This window comes from Coenobita brevimanus, chromosome 44 (genome assembly GCF_032717465.1).
Source record: "Coenobita brevimanus isolate Jiangsu-jjx chromosome 44, ASM3271746v2, whole genome shotgun sequence".
In the NCBI taxonomy this organism is placed as follows: Eukaryota; Metazoa; Arthropoda; class Malacostraca; order Decapoda; family Coenobitidae; genus Coenobita; species Coenobita brevimanus.
The window spans coordinates 10318172-10330867 of NC_136997.1; the positions used below are offsets into that span (position 1 = coordinate 10318172).

General features: G+C 41.9%; 1 protein-coding gene across 1 annotated transcript in view; it reads right to left on the minus strand.

Moving 5' to 3' along the window:
* Positions 1 to 12696, minus strand: part of LOC145397971 (glutamate receptor ionotropic, kainate 2-like) — a 129492-nt gene that overhangs the window by 84668 nt on the left and 32128 nt on the right. Inside the window, exon 4 of the mRNA XM_080270946.1 lies at positions 269 to 427. Coding sequence (XP_080127072.1) covers positions 269 to 427 — 159 coding nt within the window. The remainder of the gene's footprint in view (positions 1 to 268; positions 428 to 12696) is intronic.

A 12696-nucleotide genomic window follows, 5' to 3' on the forward strand; every position in this document is an offset into this window, starting at 1 on the left:
TGTAGGATCAGGTCCTTGGGGGAAAAAGATTCTGTGAGGGAACAGGCCCTTAGGAAATAATAGGTACTGGTGGGGGGTAAGGAGTTAAGGGAGTTGACACCTAGGAGGGGTGGCCGGGAATGGGTGTATGTGAAAGTTAGATATAATTTAAAAAGGGGGGTAAAAAGGTGTTTTAGTAGTGCTTTTTATAGTATTTCTCTGTTGGACTGCAGTCATTAATATACTACTGTAGATGTTAGTTTTTTTTTTTCTGTCAGTGTTTTCATACCGAGGCAGTAAAAGGTTTGATGAATCCGGCCAAATCAGCTGCCAAGGTGGGCCTGGTGTAGGCGATCCGGGCGGGAAGGTTGAGCACCGGCACACTTATGTCCATGTCTCTGTATCTATCATAGTCTATGATCTGGAATGTGCCAGTCATGTCCACCTCCTGGCAAAAAGGAAAATATTGTTATTCTGGTAGAATTAGGTTAGCAGTTTATGTCTGGATATGCGAGGAACATCCTAGAACTAAAGCATCATGCCACAGGATTAAGTTAATATTTTAAATCTGAAGATATGAGAAACATTCTGGAAATGTCGACATATATGTTTGCCGTTCTTTCCCTCTTATCTTAGGAATTGGCTCTTGTCATTATTGTTATTCTGTATTGTTAATTGAAGTGCGTTATTCTATGAGAAAATGTGAGTTGTCTCCAAGGTTCTGGGATATTCTGGGCTGTGCTGGTGCTAGAGTGAGGGGTGGGGTATTTAAGGGACTGTCCCACCGCTGAGACAGTAACAGACAGAGTGAGTGAGTGGGCGGCAGCCAGTCAGTGAGCTAGTGGCAGTTGTGAACAAGAGCCAGTTAGAGAGAGAGAGTCATAAAGTCTGTAATGGGCAGTCAGACAATGCGAGTCAGTGAGCCAGTGGCAGTTGATTTGTGTGCGGCAGCCATTCAGAGAGGAGTGACTGTTAGTTACCATAGATCAGTTAGTCAGTGGTGGACGGACAATGACGGAGACAGTCAGTAATGGACAGTGTTATGTAATGAGCGAGAGTCAGACAGTTAATCAATGAAGGGCAGAACTGTCAGTAACATAGCCTATGATTGGCATTCAGTGAGTAAGTGAGCAGACAGTGAGTGAATAGTGGTGAGTGAGGATGGACAGAGAGAGAGAGAGAGAGAGAGAGAGAGAGAGAGAGAGAGAGAGAGAGAGAGATGCCACAGTGTTTTCCAAGTGTGCCTCAGCTGTGCCTCGAAGGAATAAAAACCTGAAGCGTTCAGCATCCTTTGATTAATATCCTGGTCTGTCAGTGCATCATTCTCGATGTATTAACAAACCCTACGGAGTACCAGTTTGATGTTAGGAGTAGGATATGTGTACTCATAATAAGAGACTGAAACACATGGGTAGACTGCCAAACGACGGACAAAATAATCTATAGTACGGTAGATATACTCACAGTGTTGAGAGCACAGCAAGAAGAATAACAGAAAGACATACTCACAGTGCTGAAATCACATCATGAGAAGAAAAGATATATTATAAAGAACAAGAGAAATATTAAGTAAAACAAAAAGAATTATCAAGCATCAAAGCAAGAAGAACAAAAGAATTATCAAGAACAAAAGATATATTGAGAAGCGCAACAAAAAGATCAAAGAAATGTCTTCAAGAACAAAAGAAATATCCACAGTACAAGAAAAAAAAGAAGCTTAAGCACAACACTACGAATATGCAAGATTAGGGAAACAACTAACTGGACAGAGACAGGGGCTTCAAAAGCTATGTGAGGAGCTGCAGGATGGGACCAGAATACTGAAGAAACAAGATGTGGTGTGCAGCAAGGTAGAGAGGACGAGCAACTAGGTAAGAGAAATGGAGGAAGAGGTTTCCTGTACAGTAGACGATAAGGTAAAAAGTCAAATACAAGAAGGTAGAGAGAATAGGCAACCAGATACGAAAAGTGAGAGAAGATGTTTCCTGTACTGTGTATTGTAAAGTGAGAAGTGAAATACAGGAAGTGAGTAACAGGGTCAAAATCCTTGAACAGTGTTTGGTTGAAGGTCAGCACCCAGCACACCCCTTAGGTAAAGGTGGGCAGTACCGAGGTACCAAAGTACCGAGTTACAGTACCGAGATACAATTTGGGTACCCGTACCAGTAATGACGCTACTTTCATCACCATGTACCAAAAGCAGTATCGACGGTACATTTTTAGGCATGTTTTGTCGGTACTCGGTTGAGAAAGACGTGCTGATACCAAAACGTGCAGGACTCAGTGACGATCATTTTGAGATGCTCGTCTTCCTCAAGGGCAACACTGGGAAGGAAAATTGAAGAACAGTACACTGCGTGTACACTGTGATTTGTTGTTTATTGATATTAATTGTGATTGTGTTTATCTTGTTGTACTATATATTAAAACTTCATGTATATTTTACATATATTACATGTAATACAAGTGGTAAAAACTGTTTTTCTAAATTTAGTGCATTTTTTATTGATATTCATGTAGTATCGAGTACCGAGTACCGATTCCGTACTCAATACTTTTTTTTTTTTTTTTGGTGTGTTCCGATAACTGGTACTGACAGTACAAATTTTGTCCAGTACTGGTACTAGTACCGACTATATTTTTCGTGTATCGGGTGCCCTCATGTGCCTTTCAGTACCAGTGACAGGTGCACAGAGAGGAATGGTTAGACTGAGGAAGTAGCTTGCCCAGTGGTCACTGACACAGGATCAGAGAGAATTGTGTTGCAGCTGGATATGGTGGATCATTGTGGGCTTCCAGAAACTTCACAGTATGTTTGAGGAGTGGCACTGTGCTGCGCTTGGGGAACTGGTGGGTGTCGGGATGCAGCGGGAAGGAAAGGAAGAGATCCTGGGCATGGGTGTTGCCAACACTGGGGCTCCTGCATCCTGGGCTTGGACTGCTTGTTGTCCTATCGTTGCCTGCTTGACTTCCTTCTGGTGTGAATGTGACTAGGAGGGAGTGTTTCACAGAGGGCTGTGGAGCATGGGAGTCTACTAGTAACAGGCAGACTGGCTACAGTTATCCCCCATGAGTCAGAGAAGCTGCTGCCCTACAAGATCAATGGTGCAATGGACACTGTCTTGGGGTTGATGGAGCACAGGAGCCGTGGCATGATAGAGTGGGGAGTGATGGTGTGAAGGACCTTAGTTCACTCTGTGGTAGAAGCACCCATTGTCATAGCCAAGTTTTCACTTAGTCCCAGTAAGATACATCGAGGCACAGTTTTGGGGTTGTGTTGGGAAGTTCGGTATTAGCTACCAAACAATGCATGCAAGTGGAGTACGGTTAAGCCCTAGGAAGAACTTCCAGACTACTTTGTCAGGAGTGCCCAGTGTCTAGAGAAGCCACAGATGGAGCTGCTGAAAAGGTGCTGGTGAAGTACACTGATGCAGATTTCACAGGAGACCAGAGCCCTGGAAGTACACTTGAAGAGAAGCCGAGGACCTGCTGGATTTGACAGCAGAGTGGTGGAGTCATTAACAGCACTGGCAATCCATGTCTACATGCCGTGGGACCTAGACAACAGAGGCAGTGGTAAAGACCTCCGTGTTTGAAAGTTTATCCTGTGTAAATTTGTAAATAGGTAGGATTAGGTGGTTGTGTCAGAGAGGGGCAGTGTTATGCCTGTAGGATTAGGTTAATGGTATATATCTGGAGATGTGAAGAAACTAAATGTTATGCCATAGGATTAGGATAATGTTTTATATTTGGAAATGCAAGGAAAATGTTAGAAATGTCGACATAATTATGTGTTTGACTTTCTTTCTTACCTTAGCCATAGGTACTTACCATTACTGTTGCTGTGTACTGTTAATTTATGTGCATTATTGTGTAAAAAAAAAAAAATGATTTCTCTGCTACGTTATAGAATGTTCTGGGCTGCATTAGTGGTACAGTGAAGGGAAGGAGGGTATTTAAATGGAGCGTCCTGTCTCCGAGACAGTCAGTAACAGAATGAGGATGTGCATGGCAACCAGTCAGTGACTGAGAGCCAGTCAGACAGTGAGAGTTAGAGAGTCAGTAACGGGCAGTCGGACAGTGAGAGTTAGAGAGTCAATAACTGGCAGTCAGTGTGAGTACATGAATCAGTGGCAGTTAGTTTGTGCTTGGCAGTCAGTCAGAGAGAAGTGACAGTTTGTGAACATTAGCCAGAGGCGGACAGACAGTAACAGAGAACCAATAATGGACAGAGTTAATTAGTGAGCGAGAGTCAGACCGAGTTAATCAATGAAGGACGAAATAGTAAGAGTCAGTATCAATCAGTTAGTCAGCAAACAGAGAGTGAGCAAGTGGTTGTGAGTGAGGACGGAGGTAGCAAGAAGTAGACAGAGAGAGAGAGAGAAGCCACAATTTTGCAAAAGTACCTCAGCTGCGCCTGGAAGGATTAAAATCCTGAAGCGTTTAGTAGGTTTTGATTAACATCCTGGCCTGTCTGTGCGTCGTTCTCCACCTGTGAACGTGCCCTACACACACACACACACACACACACACACACAGTGTGAACACTGTGGAAGAGATACTAAAAAATGCAAAGAATCTTATGGAAAAAGAGGAGTTCAAAAATGTATGGATAAAAAGATGCCTAACACAAGAGGAACTGGAATTACTGAAAGAGAAAAGGGAGGAAGCAAAAACAAAAAATGAGGGAAGATCAGAAGAGGAGAAGAAGAAACTTTTTTACAAAGTAATAGGATTGCAGGTACGAAAGTGGTACACAAACAGGATGGAAGAAAAAGGAGGAAGGTAGTAGAACCATGTCATGACAAGTATATAAACAAGATGATAAAGTTGATGTACTCAAATGTGGATGGAATGGTATCTAAATTACTAGAGATGAATGATTATGTCAGAGAAAATGAACCACAACTAATATGCCTAACTGAAACAAAATTAACACCAAGGATATCCAATGACATACTAAACTCAGAGGAATACAATATATGGAGAAGAGACAGAAATTTAAAAAAAGGAGGAGGAATTATAATATTAACTAAGAAAAATCTAAAAGTCAAGGAAATAAAACTAGATATACCATCACAAGTAGAACTGATTGCAGTAGAGATCGACACATCTGAAGGTTAAGTAATTGTAGCCAATTTGTACATGCCACCCAGATCAAACACATGGGAAAGAGACGAATATGAGGACCTGGCAGAGAGTACAATTCAGAGTATAAGATCATTGCTACATAAAATGGAAGAGAAATCGGAAAGAATTATACTAACTGGGGACTTCAATACATATATAAATTGGAATACTCTAGATATAATTAGCCAAGAAAGCTGTTGGGACCAAAAGCTCCTGGATCTCGTACAAGAGTTTTTCTTAACGCAGCATGTGAGGGAAATCACCAGAAAAAGAGGACTTGATGTACCTTCAGTACTAGATCTAATATTTACTAGGCAAGAAAATGATATTGACAGTTTATTATATCACCCTCCACTCGGCAAAAGCGATCATGCAGTACTAAATTATAACTTCAGGATAGCATATGACATAGTAAACAGCAATGACAGTTACAAAAAGAGCCTAAACTATAAAAAGGGAAATTATCAAGACCTAAAGAAGTATTTCTTAGAAGTTGATAGGGAAAATGAGCTTAGAGGACAAGATTTAAATGCTGTATATAAAAAAATTTGTGAATTTTATGAAATAGGAGTCCAGAAGTACATCCCACAGCACAAAGAAGCAGATAAGAAAATACAGAAATGGTTCAATATAGAATGTAAAAAATCAAAAGAAAGAAGAGATTTGTTGTGGAATAGATACAGAAGACACAATAGTGAAAGGGCGTATAATAATTACAAACAGGCAAGAAACGATTATACAAGAATAAGGAGGGAAGCCCAAAAACAGTTTGAGGAGGATAAAATAAATAAAAGTAGTGATCAACCAAAGCTGTTTTACAGCTATATCAGAAGCAAAACCAAAGTAAAAGATATAATACAATCCATTACGGACGAGGGAATCACTTATACACAAGAGAAAGATATTTGTGAAGCACTAAATAAGAATTTCCAATTAGTTTTTACAGAAGAAAAAAATTTTGAGAGGGACTATGTGGAACACGCATGTCCACACATATTACCAGATATACAAATAGCAGAAAAAGTAATACAGGAGGAGTTAAGTAGATTAGACAGAGGAAAAGCAAGTGGTCCTGATGAAATTTCATGTTGGGTATTACGAGAATGTGCAAAGGAGTTAAGTAAACCATTATTTTTAATTTTCAAGAAATCCTTGAGTCAAGGTAAACTACCTGATATTTGGAAAAAAGCAAATATTGTCCCCTTATTCAAGAAAGGAAATAGACAAAATCCACTCAACTACCGACCAGTATCACTGACCAGTGTTGTAAGCAAGGTATTAGAAAAACTTATAAGAAAAGCTTGGGTAAATCATCTAGAAGAACACAGCATGATAACAGAAAGACAGTTTGGTTTCAGAAAAGGAAAATCATGTGTTACTAATCTGTTGAGCTACTATGACAGAGTAACAAACACAATACAGGAAAGGGAAGGATGGGTGGACAGTATCTATTTAGATTTCAAGAAAGCTTTTGACACAGTACCACACCAAAGACTGCATAAAATGAGAGCCGATAAAGACGTAAGGAAATTTAGTTTCCCAAATAGGGCAATTGATCAGGTGAATGCATTACCGAATGAAACAGTGTGTGCCAAAACATTTGATAAATCTAAGGATATGTACAATAAAAATGGCTTAAAATACGGGACAGTACGAGCTTGACTCATTCCTGTAAAGATACAATTAGTTAAGTACCATTAGGTAAGAACACACACACGCACACACACACACACACACACACACACACACACACACAGATATATATATATATATATATATATATATATATATATATATATATATATATATATATATATATATATATATATATATATATATATATATATATATATATATATATATATATTGCCGTAGTTCCGGTACGAGTCAGAGTTGCCAGTTTGCCTGCTGTTTGTGAGAGTAGTTGTTTCGTAAGTTATGCATTAATTTTTGTGCTCTTTTTCTTTATAATCTTTTATTTATGTGATTGTTATATTATGTAATTTAAGTTTGTATGCCTAATAATTTGGAGTGTCATGCAGTATAAGTGAACTCTGGATGTTTTGATGACTCCTAGTTGGTAATTGTATTAAGTGTTGCCCCAGCCAGTGTGTGCTGAAAGCTTCTGGAGTAATGTAAGGCTATTATAAGGATGGGGAGGAGACTACAGCAAGTCAGTCGGTTTTCAGTTCAGTTTGAGCGTAGTGCAGTGCAGTGTCAGTGAAGTTTGTATATTTTTGGTACTTGCGAAACTGATGAAGTGTTGTGGGCAACTGACAGGAAACCCTTTTCTGTATCCTCCTACGTTCTCTATACTCATTTCAAAGCCAAAGGTGGATGTTGTGTATATATACGCAATGACTTATCTTGCTCTCGTGTTTCAGAACTCGATTCTTCTGAATTCTCTACACTCTGCCTTCGGCTTTCCTGTCATTCTCTGACTAAATATATCTGTGCTGTTTACTTATCCCCTAATTCTACTGACTATCAAATATTCTTCTACTACCTTACTTATACGATGGAACACATTCTAGCCATTTCTCCTTTCTCTTAAATCTCCATTTTAGGAGATTTCAATGTTCACCTCTCCTTTCACTGATCCACCTGGTGAACAAGCCTACATCTTTTCTATCCTTAATGACCTAGAGCAGCTTGTACAGCACCCTACCCGTATCCCAGACAGCCTTGGAGAGAGCTCCAACATAACTGACCTCTTCCTTACAACTAATCCTTCTGCTTACACTGTTAATCTTTCCTCTCCATTGGGCTCCTCCGATCACAACCTTATCACCTTAACCTGTCCTATCACTCCAGTACAGCCTGTGGACCCTCCAAAGAAACATCATCTGTGGCACTTTGGAGCTGCGGATTGTGAGGCCCTCAGGCAGTACTTCTTTGATTTTCCCTGGAATGGTTATTGCTTCCATGGCCGGGAGCCATCTGACTGTACCTTACGCATTACGGAGTTTATTCTTTCGGGCATGGAAGCAAACATTCCTTTCTCGTATCCTTTGTCTAACGCAAGAAAGCCTTGGTTTAATCACGCTTGTTCTAATGCTGTATGCAACAAGGAGAGGGCCTACAAAAGGTACCGGAGCCATCCCACCCCTGAATCACATCATCTTTACATTTCTGCCCGGAATCATGCTAAGTCTGTTCTTCGCTCTGCTAAAAATAATTTTATCCATACTAAATGCTCTCAACTCTCCAATTCAAATTCCTCCCGCTCCTTCTGGCACCTTGCCAAAAAACTTTCTAACAACTTTATCTCATCACCCTTCCCTCCTCTTTTTTACTCTGGTGGTTCTGTAGCTATTTCTTCTACTGATAAAGCAGATCTCTTCACTCAGCCTTTCTCCTCCAATTCCACCTTAGATGATTCCGGTGCTGTTCCTCCATCACATCCCCCCTCTGACTTCCTCATGGCTGACATTAAAATTTTTTCAGCTGATGTATTTTCTGCCATCACTAGCCTCAGTAGTAGGAAGGCATATGGCCCTGATGGAGTCCCTCCTGCTGTTCTCAAGAACTGTGCTTCTGTGCTTCCACCCTGCCTAGGTAAACTCTTTTGCCTTTGTCTGTCAAATTGTACCTTTTCTTCTTGCTGGAAGTTTGCTCTCATTCAGCCAGTCCCAAAGAAGGGTGACCATTCCCAACCCTCTAATTGTCGTCCAATTGCTTAAACATCTTATACTTCAGAAGTTTTTGAGTCAATTCTTATAAGAAAAATTTAAAGGCATTTTTCCTATCACAACCTTCTTTCTGATCGTCAGTACAAGTTCCGTCAGGGACGCTCCACTGGCGATCTTCTCCCCTACCTTTCAGACTCCTGGTCATCCTCCTTTCGGGACTTTGGCGAAAGCTTTGCCATTGCACTTGACATCTCAAAGGCTTTCCATTGAGTGTGGCATAAATCTTTAATTTCCAGACTGCCCTCTTACGGTTTCTATCCTTCTGTCTGTGCCTTCATCTCTAGCTTCCTTTCTGGTCGTTCTATAGCCGCTGTTGTAGACGGCCATCGTTCTTCTCCTAGATCAATCAACAGTGGTGTCTTCAGGGCTCTGTCCTATCACCAATCTTCCTTTTATTCATCAAAGACCTAAGCTGTACATTTAACCCTATCCACTCATACACTGATGACTCCACCCTTCACGTTTCCATTTGGTTCCCAGAACGCCCATCTCAGCAGTTACTTCAACAAACAAAGGATGAAGCTATGGCACACCTAATGTCTGACTTGGCTCGTATCTCTGACTGGGTAAAAATAATCTGGTTGGTTTTAATGCATCAAAGACTCAGTTTTTACACCTATCAATCCGACAAAATCTTCCTCAGGTATACCCACTAATGTTTAATAATATTCAGCTTAATCTTTCATCATCCTTGAACATGCTTGGGTTTCATTTACTCGGGACTTATCCTGAAAAGATCATATTACATCTCTTGTAAAATCTGCTTCCAAGAGATTAGGTTTGCTAAGCCGACTCTGTTCCCTCTTTGCCCCTGCACAATTGTTGACTCTATACAGTGGGTTTATCTGCCCCTGTGTGGAGTACAACTCTCATGTGTGGGGAGGCTTCCGACATACAGCTTTTCTCATTAGGGTGGAATCAAAGGCTTTTCATCTCATTAACTTTCCTCCTCTTACTGACTCCCTTCAACCTCTGTCTCTTCACCGCACTGTTGGATTTTTATCTCTTTTCTATCGCAACTTCAATGGTCACTGCTCCTCTGAACTGTCTGCATGCATTCCTCGACCTCTATGACGGGTGCATAGCACCGGAGGAGGTTGCTGGTTCTGCGGGAAGCTAGGACACAAGAAGGTGGATTGTTACAAATGGAGGGAGCAAGAATGGAACAGCACAAGGAAATCCCTGATTGCAACAAACGTGTGTTGGACATGTTGTGAGATGGGACACTTCAGCTATGAGTGTCCAAATGAAAAGGATGAAGGTAAATTGATGAAGGCTCGTGGCGAGAGGTAACAACCAGCCAGTTTTTCCCAAGAAACCTTACCACTGAGAAAATGCAGGAGAACCTTGATGAACAGTGCGTCAGAAGATGGAAGAAAAGATGGCCAACAGTGTAGTAGGAATGGGAATTTTGGCAATAAATGCCGCCATACTGTTGTAACAGGGCCAGCATTGGATGAAGAAGCTCTGAAGAGGATGCAGATTTACAACCAATGCTAGAGTGGCTGCAGCAGTGTACAGTGCGACCATCTTGGGATGAAATTTCAAGGTTAAGCCCTCCGATCAAGAGCTACTGGAGTCAGTGGGACCTTCTTTGTTTGAACGACGGACTACTGGAGCATCAGTGGGAGACACCCAATGGCCTCAGAAAGTATTGGCAACTGGTGGTTCCAAAGAAGATGAGGTCCAAGATCTTGGATGAGTCCCATAACTAGATCACTGGTTGGCACCTGGGAGTGAGGAAAACTCTAAGCCAGCTGTGAGAGAGGTTCTACTGGACTGGCATGCATCAGGATGTCAAAGAGTGATGTCGGGCCTGTGCTGTGTATTCTGCCAGGAAGGGACCCAAGAAATATTGTTGCGCCCCTCTTCAGCTGTACCAAGTGGGTGCACCAATGAAAAGAGTCGCGGTGGATATTGCTGGACCTCTGCAACTCACTGAAAGAGGAAACAGGTACATTTGTGTCGCCATGGACTACACAAAGTGCCTAGAAGCCTACAATATCCCCAATCAAGAGGCTGCAACTGTTGCTCTGGTGTTGGTTGACCAGTTTTTCTGTTTTGAGATCCCACAGGAGCCACATTCAGACAAGGGTAGAAACTTCGAGTCTGCTGAGTTTCGTGAGTGCTGCAAGTTACTGGGGATCAAGAAGACCAGGATGACCCTACTAAGGCCACATTCAGATGGGATGGAGGAGAAATTCAATTGGACCCTGGGACAAGAACTGGCCAAGTACTGTGTAGGTGGACAAACAGAATGAGACCAGAAATTACCTGCGTTGTTGATGGCATATCGGTCTGTATCTCAGACTACCGGCTAAACCCCTGCAAAACTGATGATGGGCCACAAGTTATGCTTGCTTGACTTTTTAATGGGAAGACCACTTGCTGAACAGCTTTCTACAGACACCACCGACTATGTGAAGCACCTTCAGGATAGGCTGGCTGGGGTACATCATCAAGTGGGAGGAACCCTTAAGTTTTCAGGAGAGGTGATGAAATGCGAGTATGATGCCAAGGCAAGTAAGGTGAACTTCAAGGATGGTGACCAAGTTTGGTTATTCAATCCTCAGCGAAAGAAGGGACAGTCACTGAAGCTGCAGAGTCCATGGGATGGGCCTTACACTGTGCTGGACCGCCTGTCAGACATACCATATCAGATTCTGGGAGGCAGGAAGTCTCGCCCAAAGGTGGTACACGTGAATCGTCTGTGGCAGTGCCATGGGCCAGGACAGTACGGCTGGGACGTCTATGAGGAATCGTGCTTTCCCGCAGCCGAGGATGTTAAGGAGGACCAAGGACCTGATGTGCAAGAGGATGGTGACAGTTTCCCAAGAGAAATAGTGCATCAGGAAGAGGACCAAGACCTTCCTGGAGGAGTGGACTGTGTGGAGGAGCAAGGATGTCATCAGAAGTGGCAATGAAGAAGACTTGATAAGTTGAAGGATTACTTTACGTATAGTTAGATGTTTCATAAGGATTAAGGCTTATGTTTGTATATATTGTGTAGTTTTGTCGGGACGACAAAGAGCTAGGGAGAGGGTAGTGTTAAGAAGCGGGATTTGGTAGTTAGGTAGTCTCGAAGTTTCTTATTGATTCCTGATATTTACCGTAGTTCCGGTACGAGTCAGAGTTGCCAATTTACCCGCTGTTTGTGAGTGTAGTTGTTTCGTAAGTTATGCATTAATTTTTTGCTCTTTTTCTTTATAATTTTATATTTCTGTGACTGATAAATTATGTAATTTAATTTAAGTTTGTGTGCTAAATAATTTGGGGTGTTATGCAGTGTAGGTGAACTCTGGATGATCTGATGTCTCCTAGTTGGTGACTGTTTTAACTGTTACCCCGTCGAGTGTGTATAGTCAGCCAAAAGAATCGTGTCATCCTTCCGAACCCCATAATTATTCGAACAGATAAGTCGAAGCAGCAGGGATAGCTTCACAAGTCTGGCAACTGTGTCAGACAAGACGGTGGTGGGGATGAGTGGTTTGGGGTGCCATGTATTACTGTCGGGTGGAAATTGTTAGGAATAACATACGGGGTAATAGGGTTATAGTCAACTCCAATCACTTATGTCACTAAATGTCTACATATCCATCATCATGAGTTTACATGTAATGAGAATATACTGCAGTTTCATATACATGGGTTGTTGTTGTTGTTGTTGTGATGGAGGTGGTGGTGGTGGTGGTAGTGGTTGTTGTTGTGGTGGTGGTGATTGTTGTTGTTGTTGTTGTTGTTGTGGGGGTGGTGGTGGTGGTGGTGGTGGTTGTTATGGTGGTTGTGGTGGTGGTTGTTGTTACTGTGGTGGTGGTGGTGGTTGCTGTTGTTGTTGTGGTGGTGGTGGTTGTTGTTGTTGTTGTTGTGGTGATGGTAGTGGTGGTTGTTATGGTTG